At 55.3% G+C, this 21,419-nt stretch overlaps 1 protein-coding gene across 1 annotated transcript in view; it reads right to left on the minus strand.

The window, feature by feature from the left end:
- Positions 1-6,649: 6,649 nt before the first annotated feature.
- PRIMA1 (proline rich membrane anchor 1) overlaps positions 6,650-21,419 on the minus strand; it is a gene marked incomplete at its 5' end in the record, with an annotated part of 58,878 nt that continues 44,108 nt past the window's right edge. Inside the window, 2 exons of the mRNA XM_082618454.1 lie at positions 6,650-7,042; positions 19,914-20,043. Coding sequence (XP_082474580.1) covers positions 6,940-7,042; positions 19,914-20,043 — 233 coding nt within the window. The 3' untranslated portion in view covers positions 6,650-6,939. The remainder of the gene's footprint in view (positions 7,043-19,913; positions 20,044-21,419) is intronic.

The following is a 21,419-nucleotide window of genomic DNA, read 5'->3' on the forward strand; positions in this document are numbered from 1 at the left end:
TGAAGTAAGTCAGAAAGAGAAAGACAAATACCATATGATATCACTTATATGTGGAATCTAAAACATGCCACAAATGAACCTATCTGTGAAACAGAAACAGAGTCACGGACATAGAGAACAGACTCGTGGTTGCCAAGGGGGAGAGTGTTGGGGGAGGGATGGAGTGGGAGTTTGGGGTTAGCAGATGGAAGCTTTTATATCTAGAATGGATAAAAAACAAGGTCCTACTGTATTGCTATATTGCACAGAGAACTATGTTCAGTATCCTATGATAAACGATAATGGAAAAGAATATTTTTTAAAAAGGATATATATATATGTAGAACTGAATCACTTTGCTGTACAGCAGAAATTAACACAACGTTGTGAGCCAACTATACTTTGATGAAAAAAAAAAAGAAATCACAAAAATTGATGCATGTTAGATCCATGAATCCCTGACTCCAGCTTCCAGGGGCTGGGGAGGCTGAGTGTCCTCTTTGCTTTTCATGAGCTGGGAAGATCATCGGGTGTAAATCTATCTGGACTGGACCATTTGAAATCTGAGGGCCTGTCTGGGTTGGAAGGGCCTAGAACTTATAGCCACACAGAACTGGGTCTGAATTTCAGCTCTGCCATTTACTGCTTTTTTGACCCTTGGTGAGCCACTGAACCCCTCTGAACCTCTCTGAGCCTCAGTTTACTCTTCCGTGAAATAGGGATGATCTACATCCTCCTAGGCTTGCAGGAAGCATCCAAAGAGACGATGTATGTGACGTGCTGGGAAGTCGACCCTGGGTGTCCCTGCATCTCCACACTGGTGTCACAGTCTGTTTGCATCGCCACCACCAAACTGCTCCTGGGGGTGGGGCCCTATCCTGTTTCTCTGGATCCCCAGGACACAGCATGGTCAACACCTAGGCTAGGAGCGGACGCAGGCTCTCCAGGGGTTGACAGGTTCACACAAGAGAGGAGGAAGCTTCTGGAAGTGTCCACGGGAGAGGGCAGACATGACAGCTGTGCACGCAGGGCTGCCTGTGCCGTCCAGAGAAGGCAGAAGTCACTGGGCTCCATGCACCTGAGGGCTTTTGGTCCATGTGGTCAGGGAAGAGGCAGCTTCTGAGGGGATCTGCACAGCACATCCGATGTGGCCATGCAGCCAAGCCAAGGGGTGGGGGAGGGGAGCCTGAAACCTGCAGACGGGGAGGTGTGCACGTGGAGTGGCGCTGGGGGCAGCGGTGTGGGATGGCCCGGGGAAGGGCGGCCAGGCCAGAGACCGTGGCCAGGGCGCGGTCCCTAGCCGTCAGCGGGGTAGGTTTGAGGAAGTTCCTGTGGGCAGACCGAGGCTGGATGGAATGAGGCAGTGTTTGGGGAGAGTGGGGAGTGGGAGCAGCGCTGGGGGTGGGGACAGCGGAGGTGGGGCTGGACAGCCGATTGGAGGGCCAGGGCGGGACCCGCCGGATTTGAGGGCGGGGACGAGCTGGGACCTCAAGCATCGGGGAAGCTGAACCCCAGTGTCCAGTGTGCTGCCTGCCACGTATCAGATGCGCTGTAAGTATTTGGGGAATGACGGAATGAATGAGCCAATGACTGACAGCTGAAGTCAGGAGCCTGAGGATGTACATTCGGGAGAGCCGCTCCCCAGCAGAGGATGGGGAGGGGGCGTGGCCCGAGGGGTCGGATGTGCTGGATAAGGGCAGTCACAGCGGCGCCTGGAGTCTGGGCTGGTGGCACGGTTTGTGCCAGGGATGGAAACAGGAGACAGGGCATCAAAACTACTATGTCAAGGAAGTTTTCAGGCGCTTTCCTGACAGCTACTTTGGGAAGAGGGAGGAGGGAGCTTAACGGCTCCCTCCTGGGCGGGGGTGGGTTGCAGGGGAGGGTGGAGGAAGGAAGTGGAGGTCCAGTGGGGCCGGTCACTAGGCAGGTGGGGTGGGTGGGCATGGCCGAAGAAGAGGCCGCAGTGAGGCCGTCACCGGGAATCACGTGCCACTGCTCCCTCCACCTCACAGGACCATCTCCCGAGATGTCACACACGGTGAGTCTCAGCGCGGAGTCTGAGGGAAGCAAGGAGGAAGAGCTGCCCCCCACTGGCCAGGGGCAGTCATTCCAGCACAGCTCCGTGCGGCCACCGCGGTCACCTGTGGATCCCACCGTGTCCCACACCTGGGTGGCGGCAGCCCGAGCACGAGGGGCGAGGCTCACGGGTGGGCACGGGGCTGGCAGGCGGCCGGAGCACCCGCTGTTGTTTGCCGTGTTGGTCTCCGTCTGGAGTTGGAAGCGTGGCCAAAAGCCCCAGAAAGGCGGGGTGGAGACGGGAAGTGGCCGGGGGACTCTGCCGCTCTGGGCTGACGGCTCCCCAGCACCTGTCCTCTCCTAGGCTGGTGCTGCTTCCTGCCCACGGGGCACCTGCAGGGGTCAGCAGAGCCTCACACCCAGGCCTGGTGCTCCCCGCCTCACGCCCTGCTGGCCTCGGGGTTTGCTGCTGTGAGTCTGGCCAGGCTGGGGTGCTCGGGAGCAAGTACGAGGTTGGAGGTGCCCCACCAAATCTTCACCAGCCCCCAAGAGGGGACACGGGTAGGTGGCCAGTGGGCGGAGGAACTCTCCCTGTGGCCTGGGTGGCAGCCTTTTATTAATGACAGCAGTGACAGTGACAGCAATGGTGGCCACCACCCACCGTGCGCCTACTGTCTGCCAGGACACGTGTCCAGTTTCGGCAAATGGCAGCTCATGGAATCCCAGGTGGAGGTCGGGGGGTGTGCCACCGAGATGACAGCCTCCTGGCTCTCAGCAGGGACTTCCACGGCTCCCCTCCGCTGCCCTGCCCCCAGATGCCTGAGACACAGACCCTTTCCTCCGGAGCCGCTGCACTGAGCCGACATCCCCCTGGGCTGTCAGCTTGGAGAAATTCCAGGCCCCCAACTCCGGGCACACAGGGGCCTCCCAATTGCCTCCATGCAGCTGACTCTGAAGCCGTGGGGAACCCAGGTAGAGGTGATGGGGTCCAGCAGCAGCCCAACTGTGGGGAGCTAGTCTGGGTTGGGCGCCCCCTCAGTCGTGTCCAGTGGCTGCATGCTGAAGACACCCAAGTCTGGGTGCAAACCCCAGTCCCACCCTTTTCCTGTGTCTGTGTGACCTTGGCTGTGACCCCGTCTCCAAGCTGTTTCCTCACTCCTCGGATAAGAACGATGATGCTGCAGGGGTAACTGTTTTCTTTCTCCATCCCACCTGGCCCATCACACGGGAGCCTCTTCTCTCCAAAAGCACAGGGAAAGAGGGCTGCTCCTGCTGGAGCTGCGGTCCCTCTGCTTGGGGGCGCAGGGTAGGCCACACCACAGTGATCTGAGCAGCTGCAGACTGACCCTGGGGGCCGAGCTCTAGACCCGGGGGTAGATATAGTTGGAGGCCCTTCACTGGCCACAGAAGTAACCCGTCTCCCCTCCAGCGTGGCCCGCTGATTCTTGCCCCCCATGATTCCCGGGAGCACTCGTCAAATTAGAGTGACTGGCTCATCCAGTCCGCCAGGCACTTTTCCGGTTTCAGCTCTGAATGTTCCATATTTTAGGAAAACCCCCCAGTCCCAGGCGAACTAGGATGATTGGCCACCCTCCTCTCAATTGAGTCAAGGATCAAGATGGCCGGGTTGGGGATGAGGGAAAAGCTTGATACCTTGGAATCCCCACAAATGCCAGCCTCGGGGCATTACGATAAAACCACATAGAAAGCAGGCAAGCAAAGTACCACGGCCAGCCAGGTATTCAAGGTACCTGGGTCTATAGCAGGGCCTCAAGGAAGGACCACACCACCACACTCAGTCCGCTCTCTCCTTCCCCACTCCGCCACAAATGACCACTGACAGCCATCTTTATAAGTATATTTTTATTGAAAATAAAAAGGCATGGTGCTTTCTTCCTCATAAGTAGCATGGAGCCCACCCAGCGCTGCCGGTCCTGCTTCCTGTGCAACATCTCAGCAGAGTCGACATCAGTGGCTTGTTGGTGGGCAAGATGGCACCGATGCGTGTATTTGTCCATTGAGACAGAACTCCTGGGAATAAGAGCCATCTTCCCAGGTACTCTCGGCACACGGTTAGGAAGGCAGGTCTCGGGGTATTTACATTCATGCATTAGATATCTCACGCTACCTGGGCTGTTTACATCATACTTTGTACAGATTCAGAGAGTACAGTAATTATATATAGATATAGATATAGATATCTCTTTAAATATATATATAACTATATATAATATATATGTCTATATTTTTACAGCTATTGGTCTTTCTTCCAAAACTTGCTTTAGAAGCTTCTAAGGAACACCTGAAAACTCTGGGAGATCTATATGCCACTCTAAAGTTGGGCTCAACTAGGAGACGGTTGAAAAATATCTATTTGAGAAAATGCAGAGAAGGAATGTGCATTTCGTTCTCTAAAGTTCAGACTAGTCTGAGGATTGGTCCGTGTTTAGGGCCTGCCGATACAATCCTTAAATTAAAGTTCTAAGCTCAAACACCAGGCTGGGGTCGTTTTAGGGTTGCTTCTGTTGCTTAAGCTGAAAATCCAGTGGGGCCCTCCCCCTGCACCCGTGAGAGCTGTCTTCCAAATGGCCGGTTCTGGGTTTGTTCTCAAGTGAATTCTCTTTTAAAAACTGGGCCCTTCTCTTAGTTTTCACTAACGGGTGAGAGGAGATTTGACAAACCCAATTTGGGGGAATGTACGCACAAACGTTAGCTTTTCATGGAGCCCTGGCTGTGTGTCTCCAGGGAAGGGGATACTGGCCCCAGAGTGATGGATGGATGGTCCACCGGGGTTCCTCGTGGGGAGCCTCGCCGGGGCTGGAGGATTAGGTTAATTGCAAAATCCGGGCCTCCTAAGTTTAAGCTCAGGTTGGGGAAGGTGGACCAGTAGGTTTGTGCGAAAGCCGGGCTGTGACCTGCCCCCCTCGGGGTCCCCCCGAGACTGGCTGTCCAGCACTCCACGATCCCTTAGCCCGGATCCTTCCCTCTGGCTGAAGGTGTTCTCCTATCACTTCCGAACCCAGGATGGCGTGTGCTTAGGGCTGGGGTCCTGCCTGGGTCTCTGTTCAGGGATCAGGGGGGACTCAGCAGGAGCCTGCAGGCAGTGGGGGAAGTGCGCTGGGGTGGGGTGTGCCCCGCCGAGGACCCACAGCCTCTGGCCTGCTTGTCACCCAGATCTGCATCCTTGGGAACTGGAGGGCATGAACCATGAGTACTGTCAAGTGCTCACCAGGGATGAAGGCCACAGGTGGCCCTGTGCTAAGGTGAACAGGGAGGGCAAAATCCAATCCACACCCACACTCAGGCCTCAAGGCACGGGGAAAATGGAAAAGCAGGAAAAATCCTTTCTGGGAGAGTCTGCCCTGGACCTGTCCTCAGCCTGTACCCGCTGACCTGGGAGCAGGACCTGGGTCAGGGTCACAGCGCACTCACCTTTTCCCCTGCGCTCGGCCCACAGACAACTCTGTGGGCACCAGGGCTCCTGGACAATGGATGTTTCAAGGTTCAGCCCAAATGGGGACTGGTTTTCAGTCTATCAGTCTCCCCTGGATGGGAAAGTCTCACCTGTGGCCCAAACACCCCCCAGAGAACGACATTGATGGCTTAGGAGGCGGTCAGGGTCCCCAGGCTAAGTCCCTACATAGCCAGCCAGGGGAGCCGCTGGCTGGGTCGGGTCCCTTCTCAGCAGGTGTGTGGGCAGTGAGGGAACCACGGGGCGTGTTCTCCCAGCGCACGGGCTGTGCAGAACCACAAGGCTGCTGTCCCCAAGGGCCTAGCAATGTGCCCACGGGGCAGGTGGCCGCCTGCCAAAGAGGCTGGCAGATGGGGGTCACCGGGCCAGTAGATGGAGGTCACCAGGCCTGGAGGGTCCCTCTCCTCACATCTCCTTTTCTTCCCTTCATCTACCAACCACTCCGGAGGGTTCAGCGCTTTTAGAACATAAGAGACATTCAAAGCAAGCCACAGGAAGAACACTGCCTCCTTCTGGGCGACGGGAGGCCTGGGGACTCTCAGGGAAGGGTCTGGGTACCAGGCCTCAGGGGAGCATCAGGGGCCCCAGCGCCAGGCAGGGTGGGCCCAGCCCAGAGGGCCGGCAGTGGGTATGGCACAGGTGGTGGCCTCTGCCGGGGGCAAGGCAGGGCCTGGCTCACGTGGAAGCGTTGGTTCCTCTGAGGGTCAGGTGGGGGAATGAATCTGAGGACAGGCGTAGTGGCCCCTTGTTCTTCCCGGGCCCCGGGCCTGAGGTTCAGTGAGTCGTTTTTCCCTGGACGGCCAGACTCCACCCCGGGGTGTGAATGGGCCCCTCTGCTGGGTCCGGAGGGGACTCAGCAGGCTGCGCTCACGGCCCTCCGTGGCAGGGGGTCAGCAGACAGGGGCCCCAGGCGTCGGTGGGGACGGGAGGGAGAAGACAGGCCCTGAAGACTGAGACAGCTGCAGATGGGGCGGCGGACAGATGTGTGGGAAGCACCTTTGAACGGGGACGTCTCACGGATGCGCCCATGGCTTCTGTTGGGAACAGCTTGGTCAAGGAAGAAGCAGGCGGGCTTCCTGGGGAGGAGGAGAGGTTTCCTTTTGGCTAAAGGGGGATGCCTCCCCGCCCCAGCAGACAGACTCCCTGCCTGCTCAGAGCGTGTGCTTTAGACAGCAGCCCGGAGACAGTCAACGGATCAAACGCAAGACAAGGAAGAGACGGGGCCGCGGGTGGCAGCGCTGCCCCGGGTGCTGCACGCAGGTGAGCCTGGCTCAGCATGGCGTCCGCTGCCCCTGCCCATGGACTGACCAGGGGCGAGGCTGGGCAGAGTATGGTTTCTCCTTCGGGAGGCTCGAGGCCTGCAAGGCAATGAAGTCCCGACAAGCCCAGTGTCAGCTCGTGTCCACCTGCTTTCCTGTGTCCACTAGTGCCGCCGAGGTGCCCCTCTGGCCAGCGGCCCAGGGCCTGCAGACTCACACCACGGCGCTGTTCACGTCCACCCCTTTGTTGCTGTGCGAGGCGGTCATGGGATACTCAGCAACGCCGGTGCCGTTCTCCTCTTTTCTCAGGGGTTTCCTGGGGGCCGGTGCAGCAGCGGAAAGGCAAGGGAGGGGGAGGCAGGGGCATCCATTAGTTATCGATGCCTGGCGGGGGGTATCTCACCCTCCTAGTTTTCCCGCCAGGGTCTGTTCCAGGTCAGCATCCTTGGGGTGCTAGTCTTCGTGGGACTCAATCAGAAGCGGGATGTGGTCTTAAACTAGGGTGACAATATAATGTCATGGAAACGTAGCTGACAGTGAAAGAGGGGAGCCGTGAATAATGAAGCAGGGACAACAGGCATGATTTGGAACTGTTGTGGACAAACCAGAACGTGTGCTCAGCCTAGTATGATATCTGGTCAGGCTTTGGTTGGTCTCTTTGATTATGAGCCAACAGACGTGACGATGAATGTTTGGGGCGCAGACGGTTACAAGGGGAGAGGTGCTAGTGGCTGGACGTTATCATCTTATCTCTGTGTGATCAAAGGCAGGTGGAAAATGTGATGAAGTGGATGGTGGTGCTGATGGTAAAGCTGGTAGTGATGGTGGCTGGACGTGGTGGTAATAGTCATGGGGGCGGAGGTCCTGGTGGAATTGATGGTGGTGATGAGAGCGTTGGTCATGGTGCTGGTGGTGACGGCGATGACGGTGGTAATAATGATGCCGGTACAGATGAGAACAGTGGTGGTGGTGAATGTCCAGACTAAACTAGTGCACCCCAGTGGTTCTCAAACACTTCACATCGAGCCATTTGAAACTCACTCCAGAGGCCCTTTAACCCCAGGAGCCATTCCTCTTACAAACGCAGGGCATCGGGAAGGCTGGGAGGGAGGCTTTGAGAAGGCTCGTGCCCACTCGCTGAGACTCTGAATTCACAGCACTGCTTTCTGGCCTGGCTCACATCCCACCTCCTCTCTTGCATGGTTCAGGAGGGCTTCGGCCCCCAGCCCCAGGCCTGAGTGGCCACAGCCTCCCAACGGGCCCATGCCGTACATGCTGTGTAGCCCGACCCCATGTCACACTCCCGCTGTCTCTTGGGTGGATCTGAGGCCCAGGAGGCAGCGGCTCAGACACCTCCTGTATCCCCAGTAACGCTGGGGCTGCGCCTGAACTGGTTTTCATTGTGTGCTGTCTAAGTTGAACGCTGGCGGTCATGGTCGAAAGCCTAGGGACTGATTGCATCTGCCTCCTCAAATGTCCTCAGAGCCTCCCCAAACCCATCAGGAGAAGGCCTGGTAGGTGGAGACAGTTGGATGCCTATGGGATAAGGGCCTTGGTGATTAGTTTAGGGGAGGGAGGGTCTGTGAGCGGCTTATCAGTAGTTTCATGGGGTGAGACTACCAGGCCTGTTCAGAGGCAACATGGTTATCAGCCACACATTTTCTTGTCCCCTCTCACAACGGTCCCCTGAAGAAGCTAGGCCTGAAGTTATGAGATTCATTTCATGGGGAAGCTGAGGCTTAGGGAGAGCTGTGACTTGCCCAAGGACCTCCCAGCTAGTTTGTGGTGGGACCTGGAGCACCACCCACTACTACCATGTCCTGGTCCAGACATCTTTCTGCTAAATCAGCATCCTGCTGCTACTGATGAAAAAGCAGGCATCCCCCCTGCCCACCCCTGCAAAAGGGCTCTGTGGTCCAATCACCTTAGGAAGGCCCTCCTCCAGCCTCCTCTTGGAGATTCCCCAAAGTTCTCGAGTCCTCCCAGAAGCCTGTCTCATCATTTTGCTTTAACCCAGCACATGCTATGTTCTAGGGTCTGAACACCCCACTTATGTAGATGCTCACAGACACTTTCTGGAATTCAGAAAGGGCTCAGACAAGTTGCCTTGTTTGTGATGGGCTCCTGGAAATGACAGACTCTGAGTTGACCTCTCCCCCTGCACCTTTCTTCCCCTGTCTCCTTTACCTTTCCTCCTGTCCCACCCACCCCCTTCTAGGGGCCTCAAGCAGCTCAGACCTTGCTGGGTGGACTTGATTTCTGACTCAAGGAGTTTTACCCAGCCTGGAAAATTGGGTGTGGGGATGCATATTCTTACAGTGAGATCCTTGGTTGCCCCTAACATGAGGCCACCGATGGACTTAAGTGAGATTCCTAAATTTATCATTAACATAGAGGGATTTCATCAGAAGCAGGGTTCCAGAAAATAGAGGCAAAAATCTCTGGGCCCAAAGATTTTTCTGTTTTTCTCCCTAATAAATATTCACTCTTGGGCTAGGTCTGAAAAATCAGCTGCAATGGGTCCAGGGCGGGGGAGATGAGGCTTAAGGGCCTTCAAGGGTGGATGATGAGGGACTTCCCTGGTGGTCCAGTGGTTAAGACTCTGCGCTTCCACTGCAGGGGGCACTGGTTTGATCCCTGGACAGGGAATTAAGATCCCATATGCTTCATGGCACAGACAAAAACAAAAAGAAAAAAAAAGGGGGTGGGTAATGAAGAGATGAAGGGGGTCTGGAACTCACAGGGAAATGGACAAAGCCTGGAGGGCACACAGTTCCTGCCGTTTTTTAGGGAGTAGGTAGGAAATGAGCAGGATTCCTTCTGTCAGGAGGAGAGGAGAGATTTCTAACGCAGGCTGCTGGCTGGGAGACCCCTTTGCATTCCCGGGGCCTTGGGGGGAATGGTGGCTCAGAGGGCGTGGCTGGAGGGACACTGAGGGCAGGGCCAGGAGAGAGCTCCAGGGCCTTCTCAGTGACTCAGCCAGCTTCCCAGACAGGAAAGGGGGTCTCGGCAGGGGCTCCACCCAGCAAAGAAGGCAACATTTGGCTGGCGCAGCACTGCCTCAGGAGCAGTCCAAGAGCCCGGGTGCGTTGAGGGCAGAAGTGGCTGCCCCAAGGGCTTTTCTGAGAAGTGAACTTGGTCTGCTCCCCTCCCCCACTGGAGCTGAGCCCCCACCCACTCTGCTCCCTGGGCTGCTGCCCCAGCCCAGTCCTGAAGCCCTTCCGGGGTTCACTGGAGCCCGGTGGAAGCTGGAGTTTTACCTACGGCAGGACAAGGCTCTGCCTTGAACCCCATCTCTGTCCTCTCTCTAAGCACGGCTCTTCAGGGTGACGCTGCAGAAGTGCTGGGAGGAAGAATCAGGCTCAGTAAACCCAGCTCCACCACTTTCTAGCTCTGTGACCTTGGGCAAGCCACTTAACCTCTCTAGGCCTCAGTTTCCTGGTCTATAAAATGGGCACAATAACGGTGTCCATTTCATAGGCCCGTTGGAAGGATTAAATACGTTAATGCATGTCAAGCCCCTAGATGAGCATCTGGCATACAGTAAGTGCTCCATAAGTGCATGTTAGCTCTCAGTACTGCGGTTGGAAAGGGGTCAGCGGGGAGCAGCCAGTGGTCTCCAGTCTGCACAGACTTCCCACCTAGTGTGCACCCTGCGGGGTTCCTGAAGTGCTAGGGAGGCTTGTGCGGACCCAGCCGAGCCCCTCCGTGAGCCAGCTGGGGAGGTCCCGCTAAACCAAAGAAAGGCCTTTCCACCCGGTCTGTGTGGGAAGAGATGGGCGCAAACGGCTGCCTACGTGGCCTGGTTCCTAAAACCAAGAGAAAGGGAAGTGAGCGCTTCCTTGGCCCTGTGCCCAACTCCCAGCTGTCGGAGGGTGAGGTCTCCCACCTTGAGAGCCCACGCCCACCCCACCCTGGCCTGGCACACAGGGGGCCCCCTGTTCTCTGCTTGGAGGGTGGCACCGATGCCTCACTGTCTGCAGGACACCGGCTGGTCCAGCCTGGGCAGGGCGGAGCCCTCTCAGTCAACGCTGGCAAGGCTGCCACAGGCCCCGCCCACAGCCCCTGCTCTGTGGGGTAACTGGAAGCGAAGAACAGCTCTGAGGGCTTGAGAGGGAGGCTGCCGGCTGGTTTCTTGTCTCACGCACCCCACGGAGGGTCATTCTCAGCAAAGTGAGGTTAAAGGTCTCAGACCCCCTCTTCCAAAGGCATTCATCCTCCCCACAGCCCACTCCCAACACACACACACACACCTATGCACACACGCACACACACATACCACACTACACGTCCATCACACACACACATATACACAAACCCACACATACATGCACACATATACATATATACTCATACATGCCCCCACACCCATACATACACATACCACACACACGTACACATACATGCACATGTATATCACACACACACATGCTCACACACACCCATATACACACAATACACAAACCCACACATACATGCACACATATACACTCATACATGCCCCCCCACTCATACATATACACACATACACACATACATGCACACGTATATCACACACACATGCTCCCACACACAGACACACACACACACACACACAGGGTTCTACCATGAGACATCTCTGTAGACTGCAGATTTCTCCAAACCTCGTCAAGAAGCCAAAGAAAAGCCTTTCTGGGCCACAGAGGGCGTCCCTGACCGTGAGAAGCCACAGCCCCATTTCCCACCCCGCATCCTCTGCCACCACCAGGGGAAGGCGAGCCAGGCATGTGGCTGAGGAACCTCGCACTCCAGTTGCGCCCCCTGTGCTCACCGTCCCCCCACCAACCACCAGAGCTTCCTTGTTTGGCCACATCTGCTGAGCAAGTCGAAGGATGGCACCGGGGAGGCTCTGGGGCTCATGTCCTCCTCGGGACCTGGCTGGCAGGACAAAGCATCTGGATCTGATTCTGAGTGCAGTGGGAGCCATCAGAGGACTCCTTGTATCGGGGATTCCTGTCTATCCCCTCACCCTGCCCCATAACCTTGACCCAGCATGTCTGGAGAGACGAGCTCAGGGAGGTTGGAGCTTCTTGGTGACAAAAGAAGGCCTAAGCAGCAGGGACCCGTCTGAGTCTCCCATCCGCTGGTGCACCCCGCAGGGCCCCTGAACCGAGGATCCCGGGCAGACAGAGCAGCTGATCCCTACAGCCCACCTCCTACCACCAGGATGGGATTTCATCACCCACCACAGCATGTGGACCCCTTGGGGCGGGGGAGAAGCACAAATAAACCCAAGTAAGTATCTCAGCCCAAGGCAGGTCAGGACACCCTGCGCCCCAGTGCCTTCTAGGCCCAGTCTCTTCTTGGAGGGAGAAGTGTGGTGATGGTAAAAATAATGAGAGATACTGTGGCATCTGGGACTCAAAAGAAATCTGTGTGTTGGTCCCACCACTAGGACAGCCGTAGAGCATGGCAGCGTGGCTCAGGGGAAGGTGTGCTGGCCCAGGAGTTAGAAGGTTGAGTCTTGGTCCTGCTGCAAAGCACTGGAATCAGCTCTCTGAATCCAGCCCAGGTCCCAAAGGAAGTCAGACGGTTGCTGAGCACAGCCATGCATCTGTGCTCAACACCGATGCCAAAAGGGTCCCTCCTCGGAGCACACTACTTTTCACTTAATTCACGGTACAGCCAGACATGATAGTCTCAAATTCCAGCCAGAGAGGTTGGATTTGGGGGCCTGGGGGAGTGGCACTGCTATAGAAGTGGCAGATGGGAAAGGCTGGGTCTCAAGCGCCCAGTCACTGCATTAGGCCCCCACCTGTCCCAAGAGGTGTTGGTGCAAAAGATAACCCCAGCCTCAAGACCCCAGGGATGCAAGATGCATTCGAGGTGAATTTCTTGCTCCTGGAAGTTCATGGCAAGTTGAGGCTGGATGAAGAGGTTCCACTCCTGTTCTGAATCCTGGACCCAGCCCACTTGTCTTCCTCTGGCCCCTGCTCTGACCCTGACTAGGCAGCTCAGCAGAGGCCGGGGAAGAGAGGGCTGGGCTGCTGGGTGCGTCCTCTGGGGCGGAAGGGGAGGCAGCAGATGGCAGGGTGCATAGAGGCAGAGTCCCAGCCTGAGGGAGTGTCATGTGCGGGTGGCAGGGAGGCCAGGCCTCTCCGGGCATGACAGGGGGCTGCTGAGTCAGTGTGCGTGCACTGGAGCCTGGGTACCGGGAAGGGGCTTGGCGGGAGGGGGCAGAGACGGCAGACGGTCAGGAAGCTGACGAAGGGGTGAGGCCAGGCATGAAAACCGTGCACACGTTATTCACTCTAATAGCAGATTCTACTTCACTCACCCCGAGGGAGAGGAACAAAATGACTACATTTACTGAAATTCTACATAGAGTTCGTCATTTCTAAAGGCAGACCCTGGCAAGTCTGTACAAACAAGCCTCCATTCGCACCACAGGAAGTCATGGAAGAGTTACCATGTGCCAGGCGTGTGCCAGGTGCTGTGGAGGAGAGAGAGGAGATGAGTGAGACCGGACGACCACTCCCCCGTCTAACGTGCCTGTTGTGTGCGTGTGTGTGCGTGTGCACAGTCACTCACGCACTCGTGCACGAGCACGTGCACATGCAAACACCAACTTTAACCGACCTAGAGCAGAAAGCAGAAATGCAAATCCAGGGAGAGCTACGACGCTAGCGCTTGGCGGGGAAGAAAGCTCTACCGCCGCCCAGGGCGCCAGGTCCGAGGAGGTGTGCTGGAGCTGGGTCTTGAGTGAGCAGTAAGGACTCAGCTGGAAGCCAGGAGGGCAGCTCCCTGCGTCCTCAAAGAATGTGAGAGGAGGGCTGGACACCTCTGTGACCTGAGCCACGTCTCGTCCCCATCCAGCTACGACCATGGAGGTTTATTCTGGCTCAGACATCACAGGAATCTCCTTTGCCCTCCTCCATGGCATTCCAGCTGCCCGGGAACCAGGTCTTCTTGAGTTGCCACACACTCAGTAGGAGCTAACCCTCTCCTGGGCCATCCCAAAGCTCCAAAAAGCATGTCCATCCTAAAAAGAAAACTAACTTCACTAAACTGACTTGCTATCGAGTCTGTGATTCAGGAAAGATCTTGGACAAATTCCACGATGGAGTCAAGCTAAAGAAATAAAGAACCGGAGCGGGAGAAGGAGAGGGAGAGAGATGAGTGAAGCAAGTTCCCAGAGGGGAGCTTGGAAGGCTGTTGGAGAACGCAACGGCCGTGCGTCAAGCCGGAGAGCTACCATCCACCTGGAGAGGACAGATTCTCCAAGACAAACATGGAACTGACAGATGGACCACCTGATGTATTTGACCATACTGGGAAGAGGCATTGCTCACTCCAGGGAAGGAAACAAATCATAGTACACCCAGCTGGGATCAATATTTACATTATCACTTACTAAGGGAGACGCTGGCTAGTCACTGAGCCTCTCACAGGAGACACCTATAGGAAGTGGATGGGAAGCGGGGAAGCACTTTGTACGTCTGTGGGTAGTGTTAGGGTCCTGAACCTTGTATCTGCTAAAGTGAAAAGTCAGTTGATAATGTTTCCAATGGAAAGAAAATGTAAGGAGAGTATCCACACCACTTAGAATATGCAGGGAAATACCAGAAGGAACAACTAACAGTCAAAAGTGGTTGCCTCTTATGAATGAGATTTGGGGAGAAAGAGGGACAATCAGCGGGCTGCTGGTTTTCTTAATAGGCTGTGACTCATTTGACATTTTTAACTACGCGCATGTGTTGCTTTAATAAAAATAAAAATTAAATTAAAAAGTGATAATGAACGTTCAAAGCCCTAACCATACTTTCTAACCATAAAGCCGCCTCAAGAGGCATGCACGGCACTCCTGACACTTGGGGTAGGGGAAGCACCGCTCCCACCCTCTCCTCTTCTTCTCCCTCATTACCCCGAGGCTCTCTTTTTTCCTCTTCATAGCACTCAGTCTTTTAAAGCACTTCATTTATTAATTTGCCAGTGTGCGTATGTTTGATCTGCTTCCCCCAGAAGGAGGGGGCGGGCAGGGACCCAGTCTTGTTTATCGCTACATCCCTGACATCTAGTCTAGGTCCCAGCACACAGTAGGTGCTCGATAAATATGTGTGGACCAGCACTGGCTCACTGAGCAGCCTATGCCAGTCAGTGGGTTCTAAGGCCCATCAAGGAGACTTGGGTGTTCAAAAGTGCCTGTTCTCCTGGAAGCAACTCCACCACGAAAAGCTGATGGGCACGGGAGCCCAGCAATGATGCGGGTGCCCAGGCACCCTCAGGCACATGTGTGCACACTGCAGCGTACTCCCAGGGAGCAGCATGCTTGCTTATTGTCTGCAATTAGCAGCCTGCAGGATCGGCCAAACTGTTCTGCAGCCTTTTATTGGTCTTTCAGCCAATACCCTGTAAATTAGAAGGAAATGGCTGTCAAGTGGCTTCATGGCAAATCGGTGGCAGAGGGTGAAAGACCCGTTCCATGCACCACCAAAGGAAGCAGGGTGTTCTTTCTGTGCCTTGGGAGTGGGGGTAGCTCAAGGGAGGGGGCTGGGAGGGGTGAGGCCATCTCTGCAACACAGGCCTCTGCATGAAGGTTGTGGCCGGCACAGAAGCTGCAAACCCACCTAGGAGAACGACCTCACTCTTGAGGGCCCACAGGCCTGTGGGGTGCCACCTGGCCCTCCTACCCAGGCACTGGGCACCCCGCACCTTGGAGCTTGATCTCCATGCCTCTCGCTGACTCCGCCTTGTCTGAGGTCCTTGTCCAGCCCTGGACCAAGAGGTTCTTCTATCCTCCCTGCTCATAGAGGCTTGGTCTTCCCTCCAGGCAGCCCTCTCCCATTGTAATTCCTGGTCCTTCAGGGGTCAATCTGATTAACACCCACTTCTCCCCCCAGGGATGTGTGCAGTGAAGGCAGGGGCTGTGCCTGAAGCACCCACCACCAAAGCGCCCAGGCCAAGCACAGACCTGGCACCTGGCCCAGTATTTACACGTCTGGGCGGTGGAAGGACCTAGTGGCAGTGGTCCGCCTGCCATGCCAGGACAGAGAAACAAAGGCTCAGGGAACTGGACAGAGACTTGAGGGACCCTCACTTTGAAGATGAGGGCAGTGATACCCACTGAGCTGGGCTGGGGCTGGGAACAGAACGCGGGGGTCTTGACTCCCAGTTCTGGGTTCTTTTAACAGCTCCAGGCTGTCCTGTTGTCTGATGACAGGTACATGCCAGGCCTGGGGTGGGGAAGAGGCCTGGATGGAGCACGAGGTCCAGAACGCCCAAGGGCTCTGGGGCCTGACCATCCTGTGGTCACAGCAAGCTCAGAGCAAGGAGCCACTGAAGTGCAGACTGTGTGGGCTCCCCATGGCTGGGAACCCTCCAGAATTTGGGTTATTGACAGGGGACTTGGGGGCCACTGCACGTGTCAGTCCCACTGACTAACACGTGGGATGCCCATCTCCTTCCAAAAAACTTCTCAAGCCCCCAGGTCTAGGTGAGGCACCCCTTCCTCTGGGATCCGCCAGCCTGGATGCCCTGTGAGCATCTTACCTCCCAGCACAGATCTGGGACCTTGGGAACATTTATTGAGTCACAGGATGAAGTTTGAGTCACTGAGTCTGTGTGTGGAAAGTGCTAAGTAGACCCCACCTCCCATCAAGGTCAATGCCCTGTGAGGGCACCGTGGGGGTGCTCCTTCTGCATCTGCCCCCCGCCCCATCTCCTCTCATCCCTGCGGCCACACCCCACATGCCAAGCCGAGCTGGCATCTCCAGAATCATCTCCTTCCCATCCCAGCTGATCCTAGAACCATCCTCCCAGCAATCTGGCTCCAAAAGGCTGTGTTGTGGCCATTCACAAAGATCTCTTGAAAATCCTCCCCTAGGACTCCAGGCTGTGAGAGTATTTTTTTAAGAAAGCAGGGTCTATCACTGAATTTTCCTTTTAATGGTTTTATAGCGACATGCAATGCTTTTGTTCCCTGAGAGAAAAGGCATGTTTCAGATGAATTATTAACCAAAAAGAATTGACTGTGAGCAAGAAATCTTCCATTTACTCGGGAGAGAAGTGCACACAGACAGCTGCCTGCGCCAGGCTATCTCTTACAGGGTCAACTGGGGGAGCCGGGAGGGGGCATTTGCTCTCCTACACGGGGCGTAACTTCTGCTGTTCCTCCCCCAACCCACGAGAGGTTGATCCACCTTCCCCAGGTCAAGCTTACTTCCAGGAGGCTTCTGGGAGAACTGACCTCTATTTCTGCCCCCGCTGACCGTGAGTAGCAGGCCCTCCTGTCACTGATTATCTGTCCTCCTGCGCCAGGGATGCCCTCTCTGGACTGTGAGGGTCTGGACGGCAGAGGGCTGGGTCTTCACCCAGAGGAGGCTGCTGATCTGGGCGCTGGGGCAGAAAAGGGACTGTGCTCCATTTACTACGTGGGCCCGGGAGGCTGACACCTATGCAGTACCTCCTGGGCTCCTCTGTTTCTTGGGTTTGGCCAATGGGAGGCACCTGCAGGAGACCTGGGAGCCTGGAGAAAGAAAGGGTGGGGAGTTTTCTCCCCCGACCTGCTGTTTTGGGGCTGCATCTCCCGCAGTTCCAACCACAGGTCCTGCTGATTAGCCCGTCTTTCGAGTCTCCGGGCTCTCTAGGTTCCCCTTGTATTATTTCCGTTGTCCTAGGGGTGCTAAGAGCTCCCACCGCCTTTAGTCCTGAAATGCTTCACGAATTCCACCACTCGGTGCACCTGCCCACACCCGCTGGAGGAAGCCCCGCCCACACCCCCCCGGAGGAGGCCCCGCCCACCCTCCGGGAAGGAGTCCCAGCCACACCACGGAAGGGCTCCACTGAGCCGTCTGGGGTGAGTTCTCTGTCTTTCCAGGCGGCTGACAGACCCGGGAACCAAGAGCCCAGAGCCGGCGGAAGGAGACGGGAGGCCCCTCCGGTTGCCCCGAGGGGCGGTGAGGGCGGGGCCTCCACACACCTTCTGTGAGGGCCGCCGCTCCGCCGAAACAAGGCCACCGCTGGCCGAATCGCCACAGTGCGGAGCTGTGAACGTCAGCTTCTTCTGATAGGTTCACCCTGCCCTCCTACCCTTGGAGCAGGTAGCCCATTTCTTCAGGAGAGCTTGGGGCAGAGAGAGAGAGGCAGAAGCGACGCTGTATCTTTTGGAAGAGCCTGAGCTTATTAAAAAGATGGTGCAGCCTGTCTCGGGGGGAAGGAGGGTCCTTGAGGGGACTACTGCCCCGTTCTCTGGCAGTGCCCCGGGTGGATCTTGCACACTGTTCCCGCAGAACCTTCAGTAGCTCCGTGTGTCTACTGAATCACGGGCCAACAGCTCCGCCTGGTGGGACAGACGCCTCCCCCGTCGGGCTCAGGGCTGCCTCCAGCCTCATCTGCCCCGTTACAGGGGCTTGCTGGTGCCTGGTGCTTTTGCTCACACAGGTGCCTTTGCCTGGAGTGCCTCCCCTGCTCGCTTCTTAAAGTCGTCCTCCCGCTGCAGCAGGCTCTCAGCTCAAATGCTGTTTCATCCCCATCAGAGTTCACATGACTTCTGCCTTTCCTGCCTGGTCACCGGGACATCCCAGGCTGTTGGCCTGAAGCAGCCCTTCACCCTGTGTGCCTGACCATATGCGTGTTTTAAGACTTTTGACTTGATATTTTACTCTTTCTGCTTTTGAATTATTAAAGTGAAATCACACAGAACAACCGACTAAAAGGGTAAAGTTAAATAACTTTGGTCTTATGATTGCTCAGAATAGATCCTCTAACTTTGGGCCTTAGGGAATTTTTTAAAAACTTTCTTAAAAACATACTAACAATCCCTATGGCCCGCTGGCGTTTTGCAACACTATTGTTTGTCTTTTGATTTTATCTTCCCCTATCATCCCCCAAGGCCAGGGAGGCCATTTTTTTGGAGGAGGCTAAGAACTGGAAATCAAAGGACATAGCCAGAGCTACTGTATTGTAAGTGCAGGGAATGTCACACCGTGGCCTACTCGGCCGTACTTAGGGCCCTGGACACATCTCAAACCTCCTCAGGCCCCAACAATAACCATACTGAGCTACACACCCCAACTCAAGTGAGATGGTAGTTAACAGAAATGACGGCGAGTTATTGAAAGATAATTTGCTGTTTGGATCATTCATGATCCCACTGGAACACTCCTATTCATCCTTCAAAACCCAGCTGAGGTGGCACATTCACGGAAAACCTTCTCTGAGGCATCGCTACCTCTCCTCCCAAGAGAACCTCGCTCCCTCCTCTGTCAGCCTTCTTCCTGTCTTTGACTATGGAAACAGTGAAAGTTGGTGCAGCGCTTGGTGAGCACGTACTGTACGCCAGGCACTGCAGAGTATACATACTACGCAGGCCATTCACAGAAGGCATCTCACCGTTCCCCAGGGTGAGACCGTTATTCTTTACCCCCATTTTACCAATAGGGAAACTGAGGGCCAGAGCTGATTTCCTCCTGGTCACACAGCTTGAACTGGAGTCTGAATTTAGATCGGACTCCGAGACCCAGTTCCCACTCCAAACCAGCATGGCACCCACTCCAGCCGCTCCATCACCCACCCTGCAAGGATTATTTTCATACTCCCAGGCCTGGAGAGAGCTCTTGACAGCAGGGCCTGCGACTTACGGATAGGGGAGCTTTATACTGCATCGAGCCTGACATATAATTGGCGCTCATCAAATGCTCGCTGAACCCCCTAAAATGACAGGGGCATAATATCTGAGATCAACTTGAAATACTTCAGCAAAAAAAAAGATACAAAGAAAAGGAAAGAGAGTAAATAGTAGCCAAATCTTGATAACTGTTGAATCGGGGTGAAGGTAGCTGGGCGTTCATTGTACATTCTTTCTGCTTCTTAAACGCTTAACAATTTTTATTATTAAAAAAAACAAAAACAGGGGCCTCCCTGGTGGCGCAAGTGGTTGAGAGTCCGCCTGCCGATGCAGGGGATACGGGTTCGTGCCCCGGTCTGGGAGGATCCCATATGCCGCGGAGCGGCTGGGCCCGTGAGCCATGGCCGCTGGGCCTGCGCATCCGGAGCCTGTGCTCCGCAACGGGGGAGGCCACAACAGTGAGAGGCCCGCATACCGCAAAAAGAAAAAAAAAAAAAAAAAAAAAAAACAGAATGGGGGTGGGCAGAGGACCCCTGAGCCCAGCTGGGGTCCCCTCTGGGCTCAGAGCTGGGTAGGCACTCACCTCTTTATGGCTTTGTAGCAAATGATGACAAGCACAGTGAGAAACACCAGGGAGGCACAACATACCGCGATGATGATCACCAGCCCTGACCACCAGCTTTCCTCAGTGGGACACGAGGTAGCGTTGGGAGCTGAAAGAGACGGGAGCAGCCTGAGTGTCCCCTGGGTGAGTGGGTCCCAGCCGGCGTCGGAGGTGGACCGTTGCGGGTGACACCAAGGCTGGTCTCACCGCCATCCATCACCCAGATGAAGGCTTTCCAACCTGTCCTGCTGTCCCCACCCCCGCCCAGCGGCAGGTGACATCATGGTTGGCCTCCAGCCAGGCAACGTGCTGCGAGCTGGGGTTAAGCACCGCATCCCGGGCCATCCATCCTCCCTTGGCATGAGCTAACTGACAGCGGGGTCGGGTTTAATTTCCCATGAAAAATACCAGAACATCTCATTCTCTCAGTTGGGACATTAAACCTGCTTCCTCTGAAGGTGAGGGTGACAAGCAGGGCCCGCAGAGCACGACGGGCGGGGGAGGGAAAGGGAGGCCTGTCAACATCCGTTTCGTAAGCTAATTGTTTGCAAGAGGCAGATTTTCTCCCTTCTTGGGTGTGGTCCCTGTGGTGGGTTTCCACAGCTGTCTCAGCCTGCACAGGGTGGCCACAATTTGGAAAACATATGACATGGGTGCTGCAGGGCACCCTTGTCGTTACTCAGTCCGTGGGGTCCTTGGGGCGAACCTGTCCTCCCCCGTGGCATGAACTGCGTGGGTGGACCCCCACACAGGTGTCGATGAGGCTTTGCAACAGAGCCGGTTTACTCTGCTCTGAGAAAAGCAGAGACATCACACAGCTTTATCCCAGAGGCTCCGGAAGACCTAGACCCAACTGGAAAGAACTGCCTGGAATTGCAAAAGGAATGGAAGTGAGGGAAAGAGAGAGAGAAAAAGGGAGAGGGAGGGAGGGAAAGAGACAGGGGGCTGGTAAGGGAGGACAGATGGACAGACATACAGACATTACTAGTTTGGGGCAGTTCTTCAAGACGTGAATATATGCAAAAGAATCAAAACTATGCCCCAGACTTAATAATAGGCACCTCAGGGTACAACAGTGACAGATTTCCCAAAGGAAAATGACAGGGAATAGTAACAGGGAATAGTGACAGATTTCCCAAAGGATACCATGGGTGGCTTCATTATTAAATTACTATTATTGATGATGTTGTTATTGTTATAATCATCAAGGTGTAATTTACATATAGTGAAACGCACCCATCTTAAGTGTACCATCTGATCAGCATTGACAAATGCATCCACCAGTGTAAGCCACACCTCTTATCATGACATAGAATATTTCCATCACCCCAGCAAGCTTCCCTGTGCCTCCTTCTAGTCAACCCCTACCCTGTTGGCAACCAGCAAAACCCTGTTTTGCTTTCTAAAGTCACAGATTAGATTTGCTTGTTCTTGAAGTTCACATAAATGGAATCATGCAGTGTGTATTTTTGTTTGCTTCCTTTG

This window comes from Mesoplodon mirus (assembly GCF_964341445.2).
Source record: "Mesoplodon mirus genome assembly, chromosome: 4".
NCBI classification, from domain to species: domain Eukaryota; kingdom Metazoa; phylum Chordata; class Mammalia; order Artiodactyla; family Ziphiidae; genus Mesoplodon; species Mesoplodon mirus.